The sequence below is a fragment of the Pseudophryne corroboree genome, chromosome 2 (genome assembly GCF_028390025.1).
Source record: "Pseudophryne corroboree isolate aPseCor3 chromosome 2, aPseCor3.hap2, whole genome shotgun sequence".
Taxonomy (NCBI): domain Eukaryota; kingdom Metazoa; phylum Chordata; class Amphibia; order Anura; family Myobatrachidae; genus Pseudophryne; species Pseudophryne corroboree.
In genome coordinates, this window is record NC_086445.1 from 425,379,567 (window position 1) to 425,403,850 (window position 24,284).

Sequence of the window (24,284 nt, forward strand, 5' to 3'; positions counted from 1 at the left end):
GCAGCCCAGGGTAGACACAGGAGCTACGGACTGACTAGGAGGTGTATGACACAAGGTACACAGACCATCATACAAAACTTCCCCCCGTGGTAAATCCTTGGAGCATCCACTGATTTAGTGCTCTTTCTGTTAGACATTATGTATGAATGCAACAACAGAGCGACTTAGGCCCTCATTCCGAGTTGATCGCTAGCTGCCGTTGTTCACTGCGTAACAATCAGTTAAAAAAACGGCAAAACTGCGCATGCGTATGCACCGCAATGTCTACGTGTGGCGTACGGGTACAAAGAGTATTGTGGTTTTGCACAGGTTCTAGCGACGCTTTCAGTCGCACAGCCGATCGCAAGTGGATGGACAGAAAGTGGGAGTTTCTGGGAGTCAACTGACCGTTTTCTGGGAGTGTTTGGAAAAAAACAAAAGGGGGGCCGGGTGTTTGCTGAGCGGGTATCTGACATCATTACCGTGTCATTCGTTGCCGCAATCATCGCACAGAATAAGTAACTACAGGGCCGGTCTTGTTGTGCACAATGGGGGTAATTCCAAGTTGATCGCAGCAGGAATTTTGTTAGCAATTGGGCAAAACCATGCGCACTGCAGGGGAGGCAGATATAACGTGCAGAGAGAGTTAGATTTGGGTGGGGTGTGTTCAGTCTGCAATCTAATTTGCAGTGTAAAAATAAAGCAGCCAGTATTTACCCTGCACAGAAATAAAATAACCCACCCAAATCTAACTCTCTCTGCACATGTTAAATCTGCCTCCCCTGCAGTGCACATGGTTTTGCCCAATTGCTAACTAAATTCCTGCTGCGATCAACTTGGAATTACCCCCAAAATGTGTTTAAAGCCGCCCTGCTGCACAGGCGTTCGCACTCCTGCAAAGCGAAAATACACTCCCCAGTGGGCGGCTACTATGCGTTTGCACGGCTGCTAAAAGTAGCTAGCGAGCGATCTCGGAATGAGGGCCTTAGTACGATAGAGCCAGACAAAGTACAATACCTGCAAATAAATCTGGTATTACGTGACTGAGTACACAGTAGAATATACGTATTAAATAAATACTGTGACGCACTATAATAGCGGGATGCGGTCAAGATCTCGCCGGCCGGAATCCCGGCGGTCAAAATGCCGCCGCCACAATCCCGACCGCCACAATCCCGACATTTTCTCCCTCCGTGGGTGTCCACAACACCCATAGAGGGAGAATAATTTAGTGCGGCGAGCGAAGCGAGCCCGCAAGGGGCTGCGTTCCGCTCGCCACCCCTGTCGGGATTGTGTGGTCGGGATTCCGGCATCGGTATTTCGACCGCCGGGATCCCGTCCAGCGGGATTTAGTACTGATCCCATAATAGCGGACCCAGATGCACCTAGTCCCTTAGGGTACAGACTACAGTGACAGTTATAACTGGGAAACACCAAGAGTGAAACCACACAACAGATACAGGCACACACAGTTACAGGCAATGCAGAAATTATTATCATAATAAAGCTGCACTGGACTAGTATATATGTATATATTAATATATATCACAGTGCGGTCAGTGACCGCAGGATATATCAGAATACTCGTACAATATATTCTGTAATAGGTACACACTTTCTCAACTAACACTGTGTGTAATAAGACATGTAGGATATTCAAGTAATTGTAAAGGCTCAGCACTGTATGCAGGAGACCTTGCCCTGCAGTCCCGGAGCATATGCTTAGAAGATGGCGCCCAGCGTCTCAGTCAGGGATTGAGAGAGAGTGTGAGGCAGCATCAGGGCAGGAAATCTGCAAGGAGTTAGCGCCCTGGGCCGGGGGAGGGGGGGGCTACGGGTCAAGCGCCACCTCCCCTATGCTGGACTTCCACCCCGGGTACTGTGAGCCTTATTAAATGGGGTGTTAGTACACCCGACCTGTTCTCAGACGCCCCAGTGGTTTACTGGGTCCATGCTCTGTGAGTCCACGCCAGTGTGGCGACCCGTCTCCCTAGGTCACGGATGGAGCGCGATTTAATGGCAGATCCCACCTTGGGGACCCTCTTACCTCCTCCCCGTAGCAGCCACGCGATCCAGGAGAGCAGTCTGCGACTCTGTGCCTAAGCCAGGACGCCTCCGCCACAAGTACCCGGGATCTGAGCCAAGGGAGAATGCGTCGCCGCTTGGGAAGTGATGAAGCTGCAGCACTGAAGTGTCACCCTGACATGCAGCGCTGACAGCCCTTGAAGAAATCTTCTTTCATAAAAGCTTTTCAGGGCTGCCCAGTGCAGCCCCCTTGTTTAGTGACCTGCTACTGCAGGCACCAACTCTAAACTAAGCTCTCAGTGCCTGGAGGCGGGGTTATAGAGGAGGCCCTAATGCATCTTGTGACAGCCTAAAGCTTTAGCCTGTTGGTGCCTCTGGATCAAGATCCACTTTACACCTTGATGTTTCCCTGTGGAAACCAATGTACCCTGCTGCAGAAATATTGGCCAATATATTGTTAACTGATCATCGGGTGTGTAAAAACAATATATTACATAGAAACATAGAATTTGTCGGCAGATAAGAACCACTTGACCCATCTAGTCTGCCCCTTTTTTCCCCACATTATTTTACATTACATTATTTTGATCTCTAACCTTATTTGATCCTTATTTCTTTGTAAGGATATCCTTATGTCTATCCCATGCATGTTTAAATTGCTCTACTGTCTTAGCCTCTACCACCTCCGATGGGAGGCTATTCCACTTGTCCACTACCCTTTCTGTGAAGTAATTTTTCCGCAAATTTCCCCTGAACCTCCCCCCCCTCCAGTCTCCGTGCATGTCCTCGTGTCCTATTGCTTCTCTTCATTTGGAGAATGTTTCCCTCCTGGACTTTGTCAAAACCCTTCATATATTTGAATGTTTCTATCATGTCCCCCCTTTCCCTTCTCTGCTCCAAACTATACATATTGAGATTTCTTAGTCTTTCTGGGTATGTTTTGTGATGTAGGCCATGCACAATTTTAGTTGCCCTTCTTTGTACAGTTTCTAATGTATTAATATCCTTTTGAAGATATGGCCTCCAGAATTGAACACAATGGGGGTAATTCCAAGTTGATCGCAGCAGGATTTTTGATAGCAACTGGGCAAAACCATGTGCACTGCAGGGGAGGCAGATATAACATGTGCAGAAAGAGTTAGATTTGGGTGGGTTATTTTGTTTGTGTGCAGGGTAAATACTGTCTGCTTTATTTTTACACTGAAAATTAGATTGCAGATTCATTGAACACACCACACCCAAATCTCCCTCTCTCTGCACATGTTATATCTGCCTCCCCTGCAGTGCACATGGCTTTGCCCAACTGCTAAAAAATGTCCTGCTGCGATCAACTTGGAATTACCCCCAATACTCTAGATGAGGCTGTACCAATGACCTATACAGTGGCATTATTACTTCTTTCTTTCTGCTGCTGATTCCTCTCCCAATGCAGCCAAGCATCTGACTAGCCTTCCTCATTGCTTTGTTTTATTGCTTAACTGCCTTTAAGTCATCTGAAATAGTGACTCCTAGATCCCTTTCCTCCTCAGTAGTTTCCAGTATAGTGCTATTAATACTATATTTAGCCTTTGGATTTTTGAGACCCAAGTGCATGATTTAGCATTTTTTGGCATTAAACTGTAATTGCCACACTCTTGACCAGTCCTCTAGTCTACCTAGATCCTCAATCATTTGTTTTACCCCACCTGGTGTGTCTACCCTGTTGCATACCTTTGTGTCATCTGCAAAAAGGCATACTTTCCCTTTAATGCTATTTGCAATGTCACCAATAAAGATATTAAAAAGCACTGGTCCAAGTACAGATCCCTGGGGTACTCCACTGGTAACATTTCCCTCCTGTGAATGCACTCCATTTACCACAACTCTCTGTTTTCTATCCTTCAACCAAGATCTTATCCATTCAATAATCCTAATATCCAATCCCAAACTTTCAAGTTTATTTAGCAGTCTGCGATGTGGAACAGTGTCAAAAGCCTTACTAAAGTCTAGATAAGCTATATCCATGGCTCCACCTTTATCCATCACTTTAGTCACACAGTCAAAAAAGTCAATAAGATTTGTTTGACATGATCTCCCCCCAGTGAATCCATGCTGTTTGGGATCCTGTAAATTGCCGGATTTGAGATAATCTACAACTCTATCTTTTAAGAGTGTTTCCATCAATTTCCCTACTACTGATGTAAGACTCACTGGCCTGTAGTTGTTTGCCTCTTCCTTGCTTCCACTTTTGTGCAGTGGGACTACGTTTGCTCTTTTCCAGTCCTCTGAAATTACTCCTGTAGCTAATGACTGGTTGAATAATTCTGTCAATGGTGCTACCAGCACCTCTTTAAGTTCTTTTAGTATCATTGGATGTATCCCATCTGGCCCTATAGATTTGTCCACTTTCAGCTTTGAGAGTACTGTTAGGACCTTATCCTCTGTAAATGTACTTGTGTCATTTTCCTGAATATCCGTGCAACTTAACTGGGGGCCCTTCCCCTCTCTTTCAGTAGTTAATACTGAGCAAAAATAATTATTAAGATGATCTGCTATTAAATCGTCTCCCTCAACAAGACTCCCAGTGTCAGTCTTTAGTTTTATTATTTCGCCTTTTGTTTTTCTCCTTTCGCTTATATACCTAAAAAAACTTTTGCCTCCTTTACCCACTCACTGGGCCATTTTCTCCTCAGCTTGTGCCTTTGCACATCTGATTACCTTCTTAGTCTCCTTCTGTCTAACAAGATATATCTCTTTGTCTTCATTATTTTGTGTCTGCTTATATTTCCTAAAAGCCATCTTTTTTGCTTTCACAATATTTGCTACGTCTTTTGCAAACCACACTGGCTTCCCTTTCCTTGTGTTTTTCCTGACACTTTTGATACAAAGGTCTGTTGCCTTTAATATTGCACATTTTAATGTTTCCCACCTCTCCTGCACAGCTTCCAAGTTCCTCCACTCTGCCAAAGAATCGCTTACACATTTTCCCATCCCTACAAAATCAGCCTTCCTAAAATCCAACACCTTCGTTTTTGTATGGGATGAGTCAGTCTCTGTCTTTATGCTGAACCATACTGCTTGATGATCACTGGATCCCAGGTTTTTACCCACTTTTACGTCCGATATTCTGTCTCCATTTGTAAGTATTAAGTCTAATATAGCATCTTTCCGAGTGGGCTCCCTCACCAATTGGTGGAGGGATGCTCCCTGAAGGGAATTTAAAATGTCCCTACTTCTAGTGGAACTAGCAACAGACACTTCCCAGTTTACATCAGGAAGATTAAAGTCTCCCATGATTATTACCTCTCCTTTTAATGCCATTTTAGTTATGTCCTGCAATAGGTACTTGTCGAGTTCCTCTTCCTGACCTGGTGGCCTGTATATCACGCCAATACGAATAATCGACTTTTCCCCTGTTTCTATGGTCACCAAAAGGGCCTCAGTATTTTCTTCAATACTTTGTATTAATGTAGTATTTATGCTTTTTTATTTTTTACATACATTGCTACCCCTCCTCCAATTTTTCCAATTCTGTCCTTCCTAAATAAAGTATATCCCGGTATAGCTATGTCCCAGTCATGATTTTCATTGAACCATGACTCTGTAATTGCCACAATGTCTAGATCATCCCTTGTCATTATTGCAATTAGTTCTGGGATTTTATTTCCTAAGCTCCTAGCTGTCACAACTGAGGGCCTGAGCTGACGGGAGGCAGCCTCAGTTGTAGGGGCTGAGGTGTAAAGGAACCTGGGAGGTTGTATCAGACCCCTAGACATGTAAGTTACATGTAGAAGAATTGCCCGAAGGCGTGACCACGACAACCAAAGTAAAAGTCAATGATGTTTATTATGACAATCTCTGTAACACAGCAGCAGTAAAAGAAAACATAAAATCAGCAGAGGATGAATACAGTTCCTGGGTACTACAGGGTGGCAAGGACCACAGGGATCTGGTAGTGTGAGATAGTTCTTATAATCTTCTAGTTGTAAAGTTCTTACCAGGCCCGACTGTAGCAATGGAAATAGCCCAGGATCGTACCAGCTGGTGTTCCAGGAAAAGCTGGGCTGCTGTGGATAAAACGGCTGCTGTGGATACTGGCTGGAACCAGACTGATGTTGGCACGGAGTGGATACTGGCTGGAACCAGTTAAATAATAAATGTAGCTTGAGAGCGGTGAAATAATAATACCGGTGATAAATGGTAATCTGCAGAAAAGGGTACCGGCACTTTAAGAAGAGCTGATCTCTGCTGGAAGCTGATTGCTGTAAGCAGGTGGCTCTGTAGCTGGAAGCAGATGAATCCAAATGGATAGGAGAGTCAGGCTACACCGCAGGTGGAAATGCTGGTGCGGGTCTCTTTAGTGGAAGTGTGGAGATAGGAGCTGGAACCTGGAAAACAACCACAGGAGAGAGACAAACTGGAACTAGGTTTGACAACCAAAGCACTGACGCCTTCCTTGCTCAGGCACAGATTACTTATACCTGCAGCAAGGAAGGGATTGGCTAGGCAATTATGCAGATTAACATTGCAAACAGCAGATTGGTGGACATGAACAGATGACAGAATCCAAGATGGCTGCGCCCATGCAGACACTTGGAGGGAAGTTTGGTTTGTAATCCATGTGGGAATTAAAACAGTAATGGCGGCGCCGGCCACAGGAGACAGGAGACGCCAGACTGATAAGTGCACATTTAACCACGCGGGCACAGCGGAGGCCGCGGCTGACGTAATCACCACTCTGACATTCTGCATGTAGAAACTCAGGAACAGCGGCGGAGGCCGCGGGAGACACCATTCCGGATGTAACAGGCGTTGCGGTGACCGCGTCTCAGAGTGACAGGAGAGGAGGCAGGAATGTGGACATCAGTATAACAGATGGGATCCGGTCCTGGAATGCTGAGCCAGCCTTAGGAGGCATCTGAAGGGTAAGTAATGGCGTCCAGATACCCGGATCGTGACAGCACCCCCCCTTTAGGAGTGGCCCCAGGACACTTCTTTGGCTTTTGAGGAAACTTGGAATGGAATCTCCGGACCAAGGCAGGAGCATGGACATCAGAAGCATTGGTCCATGAGCGTTCCTCAGGGCCGTAACCCTTCCAGTCAATAAGATACTGTAGTTGACCGTAACGGTGACGTGAGTCCAGGATCTTGGCCACTTCATACTCAACGCCTCGTTGAGTTTGGACTTTCGGAGTTGGAGGAAGTGAGGAATGAAACCGATTCAGGATCAGCGGTTTCAACAGGGAAACATGGAATGTCCTGGGTATTTTTAAGAAGGGAGGTAACTGAAGTCTGTTAGCAACAGGATTGATGACTTGCTCAATTTTGAAAGGACCAATGTAGCGAGGTGCAAACTTCATACTGGGAACTCTTAACCTCAAATTCTTCGTGGATAACCATACCCGATCACCCACCTTGAGAGCAGGAACCGCTCTACGCTTCTTGTCCGCAAACTTCTTATACCTGAACGATGCCTTGAGCAGAGCTGCTCGTACACTCTTCCAGTTGTTTGCAAACTGATGCAAGGTGATATCCACTGCTGGAACAGAAGTTGCTGGGAGCGGTTGGAATTCAGGGACTTTAGGGTGGAATCCAAAGTTGGTGAAGAATGGTGTTGAAGAAGATGAGGAATGATACTGATTGTTATGACAGAACTCGGCCCAGGGAAGTAATTGAACCCAGTCATCTTGAGAGGAAGACACATAGATGCGGAGGAAGGCCTCCAAGTCCTGATTCACCCTCTCAGTTTGACCATTGGTCTGAGGATGGTAAGCCGTGGAAAACTTTAGTTTGACTTGGAGGACTTGACATAAACTTCGCCAGAATTTGGCTGTGAATTGAACTCCTCGATCTGAGATAATTTCTTCAGGCAGACCGTGGAGTCGGAAGATCTCTTGTATGAACACTTGAGCCAACTTGGAAGCTGACGGAAGACCGGTGAGAGGAATGAAGTGTGCCATCTTGGTGAACCGGTCAACTACCACCCAGATGGTATTGAACTTGTTGCACATGGGTAAGTCTGTAATGAAATCCATCGACAAATGGGTCCATGGTCGACGGGGAACGGATAGTGGAATCAGTTGCCCCGCAGGCGACTGGCGGGATACTTTATGTTGGGCACACTTTGGGCAAGATGCAATAAACTCCATGACGTCCTTTCTCAGAGTTGGCCACCAATAGGACCTAGAGATAAACTCCAGGGTTTTTTGGATACCTGTATGTCCGGCAAAACGGGAAGCATGGGCCCAATGCATGAGCTTCTTCCTCAGTACCGGCTTCACAAAACTTTTCCCTAGTGGGGGCGTAGAGTCCATCCCTACCGTGGAGAATGCCAACGGATTGATAATAGGATGCTTGTCTGAAGACTCTGACTCATTTTCTTGCTCCCATGAGCGGGAAAGGGCATCGGCCTTGCGATTCTGAGAGCCCGGACAGAACTGGAGTTTAAAGTCGAACCTGGAAAAGAAAAGTGCCCATCTGGCCTGACGAGGGTTGAGACATTGTGCGCCTTTCAGATATAAAAGGTTCTTGTGGTCTGTAAGTATGGTGATTGAATGAGAAGCTCCCTCCAACAGATATCTCCACTCCTCTAGAGCGAGCTTGATGGCTAGCAACTCCTGGTCGCCAATGGCATAGTTGCGCTCCGCTGGGGAGAACTTCCGGGAGAAGAAACTGCAAGGATGTAAATGGCCATCTTTAGCCCTCTGAGATAACACCGCTCCTACTCCAACGGAGGAGGCATCCACCTCTAAGATGAAAGGAGAGTCGATGTCGGGCTGTTTCAGAACTGGTGCAGAGATGAACCGTTGTTTTAAGAGATGAAAAGCTTGCGTAGCTTCTTCAGACCACTTGGACGGGTTAGCACCCTTCTTAGTTAAAGCAGTAATAGGCGCCACAATGGTGGAAAAGTCTCGTATAAACTTTCTGTAATAATTGGCGAACCCTAAGAACCTCTGGACCCCTTTGAGTGTTAAGGGTATCGGCCAATTCTGGATTGCTTGTAGTTTCTCAGGATCCATCTCTAGTCCGGAACCGGACACAATGTAACCTAGAAACGGAATGGACTTGACTTCAAAGACACATTTCTCTAATTTGCAATAGAGATGATTGACACGGAGACGGGACAGAACCTCTTTTACCCAAAAACGATGTTCCTCTAAATTGTTGGCAAAAATGAGGATATCATCTAGATAGACCACGACATGATGGTATAAAATGTCTCTGAAGATCTCATTGACAAAATGCTGGAAGACAGCTGGAGCATTGCTCAATCTGAAGGGCATGACGAGGTACTCGTAATGTCCGTCACGGGTGTTAAAGGCGGTCTTCCACTCGTCACCTTCACGGATCCGGATGAGATTGTATGCACCTCTCAAGTCCAGCTTTGTGAAGATGGTAGCTCCGCTAACTCTATCAAAGAGCTCAGTAATCAGGGGTAGTGGATAGCGGTTCTTGATGGTAATGTCGTTCAGACCTCTGTAGTCGATGCACGGACGCAGACCACCATCTTTTTTCTTTACGAAAAAGAAGCCTGCGCCGGCTGGAGAAGAGGAAGATCGAATGAACCCTTTTGCTAGGTTCTCTTTAATGTATTCCTCCATAGAATGCATCTCAGGCAGAGACAACGGGTAAGTTCGGCCTCGAGGTGGAACCTTCCCTGGAACGAGATCAATCGGGCAGTCCCATTCTCTATGAGGAGGAAGGATATCAGCAGAAGCCTTACTGAACACATCCGTGAAATCTTGATATGGAGGAGGTGGAACATCAGACGACCTGGGGGAGGAAGAACAGACAGGCAATACTTTAAACAAACATGTCTCAGCACAGGAGGGACCCCATGCCAGAATCTGCGTAGTCGTCCAATCAATAGATGGATTGTGAAGACGGAGCCATGGAAGGCCCAGGACCACAGGATGTGTGGCTCTTGGAATCACTAAAAAAAGAAATAAATTCGGAATGAAGAACTCCCACTCTCAGACGAACTGGTAGAGTCCTTAGAGAAATAACTGCATCAAAAATCTTGCTGCCATCCACGGCAGTTAAGGAGATGGACGAAGGAAGTCTCTCGGTGCGTAGGGACCACCGTTTAACATAGGCTTCGGTAATAAAGTTCCCAGCTGCTCCGGAATCAAGGAGGGCAATGACGTTCCGATAACGTTGAGCAACTTGAAGCGAGACTGGGAGATTACAATCGTGAGGAGATGGAGAGGAGATCATTACTCCTAGCCGGCCCTCTCCTTGGCGAGCTAGGATTTGGAGTTTTCCCGGACGGTTGGGACAGGCATTGATGGTGTGAGACGGAGCTGCACAATAAAGACAAAGAGACTCAGAGAGACGTCTTCGGCGCTCAGCAGGAGTTAGACGAGAACGGCCAAGTTGCATGGGCTCATCTTTAGATGGTGACAGTTGGCGAGGAGGAGGAGCAGAAGATTTTGGAGCAGATGATCTTCCACGCTCAGCTGCTCTCTCTCTGAAACGTAAATCAACTTTCGTGCAGAGTGAGATTAGCTCATCTAACTTGGAAGGTAAGTCTCTGGTAGCTAACTCATCTTTAATACGCTCAGATAAGCCATGCCAAAATGCAGCATACAGGGCCTCGTCGTTCCATGCCAGTTCGGATGCCAGGATCTGGAACTGTATAAGATATTGTCCTACAGTACGTGATCCCTGGCGTAAACGGAGAATCTCAGGTGAAGCTGAAGTTACCCGGCCTGGCTCGTCGAAGATACGCCTGAATGTTGACACGAATTCAGTGTAGGAGGATAGCAGGGTGTCGGACCTCTCCCATAACGGTGATGCCCAATCAAGGGCTGAGCCACTGAGAAGAGAGATAATGTAGGCAATTTTAGTACGGTCACTGGGAAAATTGCCAAGTTGTAGCTCAAAATGAATTTCACACTGGTTGAGAAATCCCCTGCAGAATCTTGGAGATCCGTCAAATTTTGCTGGCGTAGGAAGATGAAGACGGGGAGCAGAAATGGGTAAGGTGGGTGGGGTTATAGCTGGAGTCACTGTGGTTGACGCACTGGACGCGCCTGATCCACAGAGGGTTGTCTGAATCCCATCCAGCCGAGTAGAGAGATCCTGGAGACAGCGGACGATGTGGCCCTGTGCAGCCTCCTGATGTTCAAGTCGGGCTGCCAGTTCTTGCATCGGCCTGGCCGCTTGATCCTGGTCTCCGGCTGGATTCATATGGTCAGTGCTTACTGTCACAACTGAGGGCCTGAGCTGACGGGAGGCAGCCTCAGTTGTAGGGGCTGAGGTGTAAAGGAACCTGGGAGGTTGTATCAGACCCCTAGACATGTAAGTTACATGTAGAAGAATTGCCCGAAGGCGTGACCACGACAACCAAAGTAAAAGTCAATGATGTTTATTATGACATACGCTGTAACACAGCAGCAGTAAAAGAAAACATAAAATCAGCAGATGATAAATACAGTTCCTGGGTACTACAGGGTGGCAAGGACCACAGGGCTCTGGTAGTGTGAGATAGTTCTTATAATCTTCTAGTTGTAAAGTCCTTACCAGGCCCGACTGTAGCAATGGAAATAGCCCAGGATCGTACCAGCTGGTGTTCCAGGAAAAGCTGGGCTGCTGTGGATAAAACGGCTGCTGTGGATACTGGCTGGAACCAGACTGATGTTGGCACGGAGTGGATACTGGCTGGAACCAGTTAAATAATAAATGTAGCTTGAGAGCGGTGAAATAATAATACCGGTGATAAATGGTAATCTGCAGAAAAGGGTACCGGCACTTTAAGAAGAGCTGATCTCTGCTGGAAGCTGATTGCTGTAAGCAGGTGGATCTGTAGCTGGAAGCAGATGAATCCAAATGGATAGGAGAGTCAGGCTACACCGCAGGTGGAAATGCTGGTGCGGGTCTTTTTAGTGGAAGTGTGGAGATAGGAGCTGGAACCTGGAAAACAACCACAGGAGAGAGACAAACTGGAACTAGATTTGACAACCAAAGCACTGACGCCTTCCTTGCTCAGGCACAGATTACTTATACCTGCAGCAAGGAAGGGATTGGCTAGGCAATTATGCAGATTAACATTGCAAACAGCAGATTGGTGGTCATGAACAGATGACAGAATCCAAGATGGCTGCGCCCATGCAGACACTTGGAGGGAAGTTTGGTTTGTAATCCATGTGGGAATTAAAACCGTAATGGCGGCGCCGGCCACAGGAGACAGGAGACGCCAGACTGATAAGTGCACATTTAACCACGCGGGCACAGCAGAGGCCGCAGCTGACGTAATCACCACTCTGACATTCTGCATGTAGAAACTCAGGAACAGCGGCGGAGGCCGCGGGAGACGCCATTCCGGATGTAACAGGCGTTGCGGTGACCGCGTCTCAGAGTGACAGGAGAGGAGGCAGGAATGTGGACATCAGTATAACAGATGGGATCCGGTCCTGGAATGCTGAGCCAGCCTTAGGAGGCATCTGAAGGGTAAGTAATGGCGTCCAGATACCCGGATCGTGACACTAGCATTTGCACACATAGCTTTTAGAGTTTTGTTTGTGCTTTTTCTATTCCTAGCTATGTTCTTCTCTCTGCCTATTTTTATTTGGTTTTGATCTGAATTATCTTCTGTTTCTGTGGATATGCTTCCTATTCCCTTTGCCAGCAGAAACAATACCTCTATATTTGTGAACTACGCCGTTCACAGACATATCGCATCAGATCTGTTACACAGACAATAACCAATATATCTACAGATATATTGGTGCATCATTTTGTGTGTATGGCCTACCCACCGCCGTGCAATAGGTCACCTGTTCAGATCTTCAGCTGGATGGGCCGGGATATGGGGGTGGTCGGGTGGGGGATGCAGGCAGGTGCCGGTGGACATACTTTACCTGATGGCGATGACAGCAGCAGAGTTGGTGTAAGTACGTTGTGCACTGGTCTCGATGGTGCCGTGGTGTTCCTCTCCTGAATCCCAGGAGAGGAACGCTCGTGATTGGCTGACCTGCCCATTTCAAAAATTGCGCAGCAAACCATCAATGGCTTACTCACCAATAGCAGCTCACCACGTCATTGATCACCCCCCTTGGCATGGCTTCATTAGCCGGTGCAAGACAGGGGGCCGGCAGCCCGACTGCGGAGCAAGAGCTGGTAAGTGTCTCTTAAGACTTGGGAGTCCTGGGTAGGCGGAGGCCAATGCAAAAGAGCCCATATGGCTGCCACCCCAGGTGAAGATCACAGATGAAGACATTGGGGTAAGTCCTGGGGAGCTCTTTTGCATGTCCGCTGCTCCCAGGTGAAGGTGCAGTGAAATAAAATATTAAAACAGTGTTGTGTATTTATTTTGATATTTCCCTTACATGTGAACTATGGGTACCAGCGGGCCGTTAATGCCCTGCAAGCTGGTACTTGTGGTTTCCCAAGTACTAGCATGCAGGGCAGGCTTGCTGGGACTTCTAGTCCCACTGTAAAGGACAATATAACTTTTTTCACTGGTGTAAGTGATCAACCCACCATCCAGGGGCGCAGGGGGATAGCCCCGTGCTTTAGCCCAGGCCTAGGGTACCTATTGGGTGGGTCCCCACTTGCCTAGGAATCCTCAGCATAGGTTGACTAGTTAGGGGGGATGAATGCTGTGGCCACATGACATCGTAAAGTGTGTCCCCTGGCTGTGGCATTACCCCCCCTGCTAGTGGACCTCGGCGCTGGTTCTAAAAATATGAGGGACCCCTACTCATTTAGAACCAGGGCTAGCTCAAACGGTTCGGTGATGGTTCATTAAATATGAAGACCCTTAAGCATTTTGTTACCATATTATTTGAACCACGACCAGCTCAAAGATCCTGGGACTGGTTATGTTTTGGAGAGAGAGAGAGAGAGTGTGAGAGAGAGAGAGAGAGAGAGAGAGAGAGTGGGAGATGCAAGAAGTGGGAGAGTACACAGATCTACAATTTCCACATTTTTATGTGTATTTATGTTTGTGTTCATTTTAATAATATAGTTTGTTTTAGAAGGCCAAACAGAAGATTTGCCACATTTCATGACTACGATCTGCCAGTGTGTACAGAGGACAGATTAATAGGCCAATGTCCTCAACAACAGATATATCTGCAGATGGCACTGGTGATTGGTCAGTGTGTACCAACTACAGATATATCTGCAGATCAATCGATCTGCAGATATATCTGTAGTTTTATTTGGATTTATACCTGTAACTGGGCAATTGTAAGACAATTCTATCTTTTTAGACTGATTCATTTTGTAGAGTGTTTGTGAGTGTTAAGGCCCGTACACACTGGCCGATATATCGGCCGTTCTCTGTGTTCCCAGATTCAATCTGTTTCAAAATCATGTTACATGTATCCTATACCTCTTTCACATCGCACAAATAACCCGCTATCGACCCGGCATATTGCCAGGTCGACACCGGTCAGTGTGCGATGTGAAAGGGGCCTTGGAGAATTCCCAGTCGCCTGACCCGATAATTTAACCCAGGTAATAAGGGTTATTCCCGAGTTAAATAGCGGGTCAGGCGCCGTGTGAATGGGTTGCCGGGTCAATGCGACCCAGTACCCATTCACAGCATAGGGAGAGGCGGCGCGGAGATGAGCTCATCTCCCAGCGCTGCCTCCACCCCAGCTGCCGGCTCCGTCCCCACCGCTATGGCACCCGACCCGGCATATTGCCGGGTCGGACAACCAGCGAAAGGGGTAGCAGAGTCTCCAATGCTGGATCCCACCTGGGAAGGACCCATTTCCAATTCCCGGGTGGGATCAGACATTGGAGATGTGAAAGGGGTATAAAATACATCACCAAAATACGACCATATCTTACACAAGATACTGCAGAAACTAATCCATGCTTTTATTATCTACCGCAATGATTATTTCAATAATCTTCTTACTGGTCTTATCAAAAAGAGACTCTCACCACTACAATCCATTATGAATGCAGCTGCAAGGCTAATCTTCCTTGCTAGACCTTCGGTAGATATATTGGCCGTCGGCTGTGCTGCGGGACCGACGCGATATGTCTGTGAACGACGGAATTCACAGACATATCGCTTGTACACACTGGCCGACGGACCCGCGATATATCGGCCGTTCAAGAGAACGGACGATATATCGGCCAGTGTGTACCAGCCTTAACACTGATGCTGTGTGTACTTTGCTATTAATGCGCTATACAGTAGACATTATGTTTTACCTTTACAGGTCTTTTTATGGTTTTCATTCGGTTTCACAGCTATCAAATATCTTGTCTCTGACTCTGAAAATAGACAACAAAAAAATATGTAAATCTATGATTACCAATGTGAATTAAAGCACATCACATTTATTCTATAAACAAATTACAAGCTCCATCCATTATACAACTTTAGTTTCTTTTTCTCATAGGAACAAAGGGGGATATATAGCAAGCCTTGAAGAGAGATAAAGTGGATAATGTATCAGCCAATTAGCCATTAACTGTCAATGACAGGAGATGGCTGGTTGGTACTTTATTTCGCTCCAAGGTTTGATACATCTCCCCAAAAATCCCTAAGTACATAAAAATGTAATTTAAAGTAACATAAATGAAAATACTTAAATGTATATTAAACTATATAGATGGCTTTTCATGAATTTAGGATGTCTCATAGTAGGAGCTGGGGCCAACGCACCCCCACAATCCTTTTTTCCCAAGAAAGAGGAAACGTCATTGTCCTGATTTCAAATATATTTCTTACTTTCTTTTAATAAATAAAAAATGCAATTCTTCAGTGAGTCAGAACTGTCACGCAGATTAGTAAGGTTGTGCCAGATCATATGTTTTTTCCAACTAATATTTTTTTGTAACGAGAAACAGATATGTTCACAAACACGTAGACATCAAAGCCATACATTGATAAATTGACTTCATAAGTTTTACAGCAGACACTTCAACAGAAATAGATGTGGTCTGATTCAATGTATTTTGCCAATGACCCATACATTTTCAGATGCCAAATTTTGTTTGGATAAGAGGCAAATATTAAAATGAAGGGTGAGATTCAAATGATATAGCACGCCCAATTTCCTTTCTAAAATTATCTCCGTTATTGCGCATATTGCACCCATAGTAATCAGGTTTAGCTGTGTAAAGGGTTGGGTGCCTCGCTACTCCGGGGGTAGCGAGCTGAAATAATGATACCATGTCCCTGAGGGCAGAAACAGAACAAGTGTGGAAAGGGGTGAAAAGAATTGAATCCCGCCCAAAATGTCAGTTTTGATCCTACTCTTCTAATTTTGCAAATATAGCATTCCAAGTCTTTATTTCCATGCTTGTCTCAATCACCAGAAAATACAGTTTATTTTTCATTATACCAAAGTAACAGAACAATGGAACTTCACTGTCACAAGATTGAGAGCAGAAACAGAAGGAATATTGGATCACTGTATTCTAGAGATGTGCGCCGGTCCTTTCCTTGGGTTTTGGATTCTTGTTTTGGATCTGTATCTCCTTTGTGTTTTGGTTCTGTATCTTTTAGAAAAAAAATCATAAAACAGCTAAAATCACAGAATTTTGTCCTGTTTTTTGTTCCTACAATATTATTAATCTCAATAACAATTAATGTCCACTAATTTCCAGTAATTTTTGACCACCTCACAGCTCACAATATTGTTTTCATCCACTTTAGGCCTAAACGTTGCAGCGAGGCAGCTTGATGACTAAGCTAAGCGACAGCAGTGGGTGGCACAAACATGTGGTGCTTAAACTTCGAACAGGGCACATCTAGGAGTGGCACTGCAGTGGCAGACAGGGTAGCATAGTTAATAAACTATGCAAAAAAAAAAACACAGTCAGCAACACTCAAAACAAATATTTGCATATAATGCAAAGAAAAGAAGTGCAAGATGGAATCGTCCTTGTGTCCTCCCACCCACTAGGAATAATAATTAAACACTGTGGTTTAATTTTACCAACAGTGTCGCACAATACCTGTATGAGTATGAAATAAAATATATTACTGTGGTACCACCTTCACCCACAGTGTCACACTATACGTGTATGAATCAGAAATAGTAATCGAACACTGTGGTTTAATTTCACTAACAGCGTCGCACAATATGTGTATGAGTACGAAATAATAGCATACTGCGGTCTGACCGACAGTGTCACAGTACTTAAACTATTAAATAAAAATTGTATAGTACACTGGTGTACGCCACAAACAGAAAAATAGGATTTTAATTACCTACCGGTAAATCCTTTTCTCGTAGTCTGTAGAGGATAATGGGGTCCAGTTAGTACCTTGGGGTATAGATGGGTCCACTAGGAGCCATGGGGACTTTAAGAATTTGATAGTGTGGGCTGGCTCCTCCCCCTATGCCCCCCCTACCAGACTCAGTCTAGGAAACTGTGCCCGAGGAGACGGACATACTTTGAGAGAAGGATAGATAAGGATAGTGGTGAGATTCCGAACCAGCACACACAAGAGGAAAGCCAAGCTAACCAAACTTGAAACAGGAACAGCAATGGCTGAACCAACATTACTTAACCAAGTAACAGTGCAGGAAGAACAAAGCCCTGGGCGGGCGCCCAGTATCCTCTACGGACTACGAGAAAAGGATTTACCGGTAGGCAATTAAAATCCTATTTTCACTTACATCCTAGAGGATACTGGGGTCCATTTAGTACCATGGGGATGTACCAAAGCTCCCAAACCGGGTGGGAGAGTGCTGAGGTTCCTGCAGAACTGATTAACCAAACTGAAGGTCCTCAGAGGCCAAAGTATCTAACTTGTAGAACTTTGCAAACGTGTTCGAACCTGACCAAGTAGCTGCTCGGCAGAGCTGTAAAGCCGAGGCACCCCGGGCAGCCACCCAAGAAGAACCCACCGACCTAGTAGAGTGGGCCTGTACAGATTTTGGACATGTCAAACTTGCCGTGGAATAAGCATGCTGGACATTAAGTCTGATCCAGCGTGCAATTGTCTGCTTTGAAGCAGGACACCCAATCTTATTGGCATAATAAAGAACACACAGCGAGTCCGTCTTTCTGTGACGAGCTGTTCTTTTCACATACACCTTCAAAGCCCTCATGACATCCAAGGACTTTGAAGTAGCAGAGGTGTCGGTAACAACCGGAATCACAATAGGTTGGTTTATGTGAAACGCAGACACCATCTTAGGAAGAAATTGCTGACGAGTTCTGAGTTCAGCTCTATCCTCATAGAAAATTAAATAGGGACTTTTGTGAGACAAAGCCCTCAGCTCCGACACACGTCTTGCTGAAGCCAAGGCCAACAGTGTGACGGTCTTCCACGTAAGATATTTTACGCCCACCTCCTGTAACGGTTCAAACCAGTCCGATTAAAAGACCACATTGAGATCCCAAGGCACAAAAGGAGGTTGGATGTGCAGAACACCTTTCAAGAACGTCTGGAAGAGGGAGAGAAGCCAATTGTTTCTGAAAGAAAATGGACAAGGCCGAAATCTGGACTTTTATGGAGCCCAGACATAGGCCCACATCCACTCCTGCTTGTAGAAAAAGCAGGAAATGTCCCAGATGGAATTCCACCGCAGAAAATTTTCTGCTCTCACACCAAGAGACGTATTTCTTCCAAATACGATGGTAATGCTTAGACATTACCCCTTTCCTGGCTTAGATCATAGTCGGGATAACCTTGTTAGTGATCCCTCTCCTGGCTAGAATCAGCCGTTCAACTTACACGCCATCAAACGTAGCAACGGTAAGTCCTGATAGACGAATGGGCATTGTTAAAGAAGATCCTTGCAAAGAGGAAGAGGCCACGGATCTTCGAGGAGCATCTCCAGAAGGTCCGCGTACCAGGCCCTCCTTGGCCAGTCCGGAGCAATTAGAATTGCTTGAACCTTTTCCCTTTTTTTTTTTTTTTTAATAAACTTTTTATTAGAGAGATCACAATGCAATACAAAGAAGTATACATAACAATGATATACAGTCACATGACTAAAAGAGTATGCAATAAAACTAAGTAACCTTTTCCCCTTTTTATTCTCTTTAGAATTCTTTGGATCAGAGGAAGCGGAGGAAACACGTACACCCTCTGATTGACCTATGGAGTCATCAGGGGGTCCACCGCCACCACTTGCGGGTCTCTCGACCTGGAACAATACCGCTTGAGCTTCTTGTTGAGACGAGAGGCCATCATGTCGAACTGTGGATATCCCTATCAACTGTGGATATCGCCCCCTGCCCCCATCATCCCTCCCCTCCATCTATCCCACCCTGTCCTCCTTCCGTCCCACTTCAGAAAAGGAAGTCCACTCCCTCATCTAATCCCCCCCCCCCTCTACCTGCCCCCTGGACCCCCTTCCCTCCCGTCTTTTCCGCTCCCTCTCGCCCACTGCCTGCTCCTACCTCGCTCACCTCTTTAACCTGTCCCTCTCTACTGGCATCTTCCCCTCACCATTCAAACATGCTCTGGTCTCACCTATTCTAAAAAAAACAACCTCGACCCCTTATCACCCACTAACTAATGGCGCTGCGAAACACTTGTGGTGCCTTATAAATAAAATGTAATAATAATAATAATAATAATAATAATAATAATAACAACAACAACTTGTCAAGCACCTAAACACTACCGGGTGAAGGCCCCACTCCCCTGGGTGCAGGTCGTGTCTGCTGAGAAAGTCTGCTTCCCAGTTGTCTACTCCCGGAATGAAGACCGCTGACAATGCCACAGCGTTTCTCTCTGCCCAGAGGAGAATTCTTGACACCTCTGACATTGCTGCTCTGCTTTTCGTTCTGCCCTGTTGGTTTATATACGTTACTGCCGTCACATTGTCCGACTGGACCTGAATGGCCTGATCATGAAGATGATGTGAGGCGTGCAGAAGGGCGTTGTATATGGCTCTGAGTTCCAGAATGTTGATTGGAAGGACAACTTACTCACTGGATCATCTTCCTTGAAACTGCACCCCCTGAGTGACTGCTCCCCAACCTCTGAGGCTTGCGTCTGTCGTTAACAGAATCCAATTCTGAATTCCGACCCTCGACGAGGTGAAAAGTCTGTAGCCACCACAGAAGGAAGATCCTGGCTTTTGGCGACAGAAGGATCCTCTGGTGCCTGTGAAGATGCGATCCTGACCATTTGTCCAACAGATCAAGCTGGAAGGGTCTTGTGTGAAACCTTCCGTATTGAAGAGCTTCGTAAGAGGTCACCATTGTCCTCAGAAGGCGAATGCATAGATGCACAGATATCCGGATTGGCTACAGGACATCCCGAACCATCGACTGGATCACTAATGCCTTTTCCAACGGAAGGAACACCTTCTGCGACTCCGTATCCAGTATCATTCCCAGGAATGGGAGCCTCCGTGTTGACTCTAGGTGAGAGTTCGGAAGGTTCAGAATCCACCCATGATCCTGGAGAAGTTTGGTTGAGAGAGCAATGCTGTCCAGCAACCTTTCCCTGGACGGTGCTTTTATCAGGAGATCGTCCAGGTATGGAATAATGTTCACTCCCTGCTTGCGGAGGAGCATCATCTCTGCCATGACCTTGGTGAACACCCTCGGTGCTGTGGAGAGGCCAAATGGCAGGGCCTGGAACTGATAGTGACAGTCCTGTAGTGCAAACTTGAGATAGGCCAGATCAGAATATGAAGGTACGCATTCTTGATATCCAGGGATACCAAGAATTCCCCTTCCTCCAGACCTGGGATTACCACTCTCAGAGACTCTATCTTGAATTTGAATACCTGCAAATAGGGGTTCAGGGATTTTAAGTTTAAGATCGGCCTTATTTAACTGTCAGGTTTTGGTGCCACGAACAGGTTGTTGTTCCGTAGGCGAGGTGGAACTGGAACAATGACCTGTGTTTGTATCAATTTTTGAACTGCCTCTTGCAGGATTGTACTTTCTTCCTGAGAAGCTGGTAAGCCTGATTTGAAGAATCTGTGAGGTGGGAGATCTTGAAACTCCAGTCTGTACCCCTGGGCCACAATTTCTTTGTCCCAGGGATCTAGGCATGATGTCGCCCAGATGTGACTGAAATCTTTTAACCATGCTCCCTCCTGCCTGTTCTTCAGGCAGTGTGGTCCAACGTCATGCCGAAGGCTTTGAGGAAGTAGAACCTGAGCTCTGCTCCTGAGAACCTGTCGCTGCAGGTTTCCTGGGTTTTTCTCGACCCCCTCTGAAGGCAGCGGAGGAACCCATGGATTTGTTTTTACATTTTGCTGTACGAAAGGACTACAGTGTAGGCGCAGGATATGATTTGCTAGCCGGTGTAGCTGCGGAAGGAAGATATGCCGACTTACCCACAGTTGCCTTGGATATCAACGTATCCAGTTCGTCACCAAACAGGGCCTCACCTGTGAAGGGCAGGCTCTCCACACTTCTCCTGGAGTCTGCATCTGCAGTCCATTGGCGTAGCCACAGTCCTCTGCGTGCAGAAACTGCCATAGCTGTAACCTGTGAGTTAAGCAGGCCAATTTCCTTCATGGCTTCCACCATGGAGCTTGCAGAATCCTGAATGTGATGTAATAGTAAGTCAATTTCACTCCTATTCATTGAACCTAAATCATCAATTAGGTTACCTGACCATTTTACAATGGCCCTAGAGATCCACGCACAAGCAATAGTGGGTCTCTGGGCCACGCCTGCAGCTGTGTACAGCGAGTGTAGTCTCAATCTTGCGGTCAGCCGTATCCTTTAAGGAGGCTGCGCCAGGGACAGGTAAAACAACCTTTCATGATAATCTAGACACAGAGGCATCCACAATAGGTGGGTTTTCCCACTTTTTCCTATCCTCCTGAGGGAAATGAAAGGAGATGAGTAACCTTTTAGAGATCTGAAACTTTTTCTTTGGGTTTACCCAAGTTCCTTTAAAGAGGGAGTTTAACTCCTTTGATGCAGGGAAAGTAACAGAGGATTTCTTGTTGACATTACAATAAGACTCCTCATCTTCAACAGGTACCTTCTCTGAAATCTGCAAAACATCCCTAATAGCCTCAATCATAGCTTGCACCCCTTGGGTGAGAGCTGCATCAGCACCCCCTCCCAATCCCAGATCCACCTAACCATCCCCTGTATCTGAGGCATCGTCATCAGTGTCAGTCTGCAATATCTGGGCCAGTGTACGCTTTTGTGGATACGTGGGTGGGGTAATAGGTGCAATTGTGAGGGCCGAGTCTTTATTCATCAGATCCTCCACAGATTTTCACAAATACTGTGTCTCCTTCTCAGTATGGGATAACTTTGTAGAAATATTGGAAATCATCCCCCTTATGGAGTCCACCCACAGGGGTTCGGACCCAGAAGCCTGAGAATGTGTACTATTTTGAGTACATTGTATATACTCTCCAGGAGAGGAGAAACACTCTGCTGTACAAGACATACAGACTTTTGATATGGTAATGTGAGTTATATGCACACACACACACGACATGTCAGACACAATTTCCCACAGAGCCACAGAGTATGAGGAAACCAGCCACACAGCGCACCGTCTTAGCTAATAATAAAACTAGCCAGGCGCAGACTAACTACCCTTAATAGGGTATTTAGTACTAACAAACTTGCCCCCCCCCCCCCCCCTATAACTCCCTGGTACCGCAGAGGTAGTCTGAAATTGATGTGGAGGGGCAGTGCTTCCCTGTCAGCGTCCTCTGTATAGATCTGCAGGGAGAGAATGGCGCTGGCCCCCCGTAATGGCGCTCGGCTTCCTGCATTTTCTTTATACTGACCAGAGGTATTTTAGTGTCTGACAGCGGGTTAGAACCCCTGTCAGACGATTAGCCAGTGTAGGGTGGCAGCGGTGGCTCAGCGCGCCTCTCAGCAGCGTCCAACACACACATATGTAATTTCTGTGCCTCCTGGAGCGCAGCCTGCACCCAGCGCTGTGCTCCTACCCTTGTGCCGCCATACCCGCCGGCGACCCGCTAACCGAGACGCCGGCGCTGTACTCACCACTCTTCATTTCTTCTGGCTCGGTTAGGGGTGGCGGAGTGCTGCGGGATGGTACGCTCGCCGTGGTGGGGCTTGCGAATGAGTCCCTCAGGAGCTCAGCGTCCTGTCAGCAGAGTAACGGGACCATTAACTCTTTAAGAAGTTGGGCCATTCACCCTCCTAAGTCCCACGAAGCAGGCAGACTGGTGCCAACCAGCCTCCTGTAAAAATAAGAATTTACTCACCGGTAATTCTATTTCTCGTAGTCCGTAGTGGATGCTGGGAACTCCGTAAGGACCATGGGGAATAGCGGGCTCCGAAGGAGGCTGGGCACTCTAGAAAGATCTTAGACTACCTGGTGTGCACTGGCTCCTCCCACTATGACCCTCCTCCAAGCCTCAGTTAGGACACCGTGCCCGGACGAGCGTACACAATAAGGAAGGATTTTGAATCCCGGGTAAGACTCATACCAGCCACACCAATCACACCGTATAACTCGTGATATGAAACCCAGTTAACAGTATGAAACAACTGAGCCTCTCAACAGATGGCTCAACAATAACCCGATTTAGTTAACAATAACTATGTACATGTATTGCAGATAAACCGCACTTGGGATGGGCGCCCAGCATCCACTACGGACTACGAGAAATAGAATTACCGGTGAGTAAATTCTTATTTTCTCTGACGTCCTAGTGGATGCTGGGAACTTTGTAAGGACCATGGGGATTATACCAAAGCTCCCAAACGGGCGGGAGAGTGCGGATGACTCTGCAACACCGAATGAGAGAACTCCAGGTCCTCCTCAGCCAGGGTATCAAATTTATAGAATTTTGCAAACGTGTTTGCCCCTGACCAAGTAGCAGCTCGGCAAAGTTGTAAAGCCGAGACCCCTCGGGCAGCCGCCCAAGATGAGCCCACCTTCCTTGTGGAATGGGCATTGACAGATTTTGGCTGTGGCAGGCCTGCCACAGAATGTGCAAGCTGAATTGTACTACAAATCCAACGAGCAATAGTCTGCGTAGAAGCAGGAGCACCCAGCTTGTTGGGTGCATATAGGATAAACAGCGAGTCAGATTTTCTGACTCCAGCCGTTCTGGAAACATATATTTTCAGGGCCCTGACCACGTCTAACAACTTGGAGTCCTCCAAGTCCTTAATAGCCGCAGGCACCACAATATGCTGGTTCAGGTGAAACGCTGACACCACCTTAGGGAGAAACTGGGGACAAGTCCTCAATTCTGCCCTATCCATATGGAAAATCAGATAAGGGCTTTTACATGATAAAGCCGCCAATTCTGATACTCGCCTGGCCGAAACCAAGGCCAATAACATGACCACTTTCCAAGTGAGATATTACAGATCCACGGTCTTTAGTGGTCCCAAGGTGCCACAGGAGGCACAAACGGGGGCTGAATATGCAGCACTCCTTTTAT

The 24,284-nt window shown here is 46.6% G+C and overlaps 1 protein-coding gene across 27 annotated transcripts in view; it reads right to left on the minus strand.

Annotated features, from left to right (window-relative positions):
- The window catches only part of ABI3BP (ABI family member 3 binding protein), an 860,645-nt gene that overhangs the window by 551,684 nt on the left and 284,677 nt on the right, over window positions 1-24,284 (minus strand). For all 27 annotated transcript variants that reach the window (XM_063953560.1, XM_063953556.1, XM_063953543.1 and 24 more), the window contains exon 3: window positions 15,160-15,222. In XM_063953560.1, coding sequence (XP_063809630.1) covers window positions 15,160-15,222 — 63 coding nt within the window. The remainder of the gene's footprint in view (window positions 1-15,159; window positions 15,223-24,284) is intronic.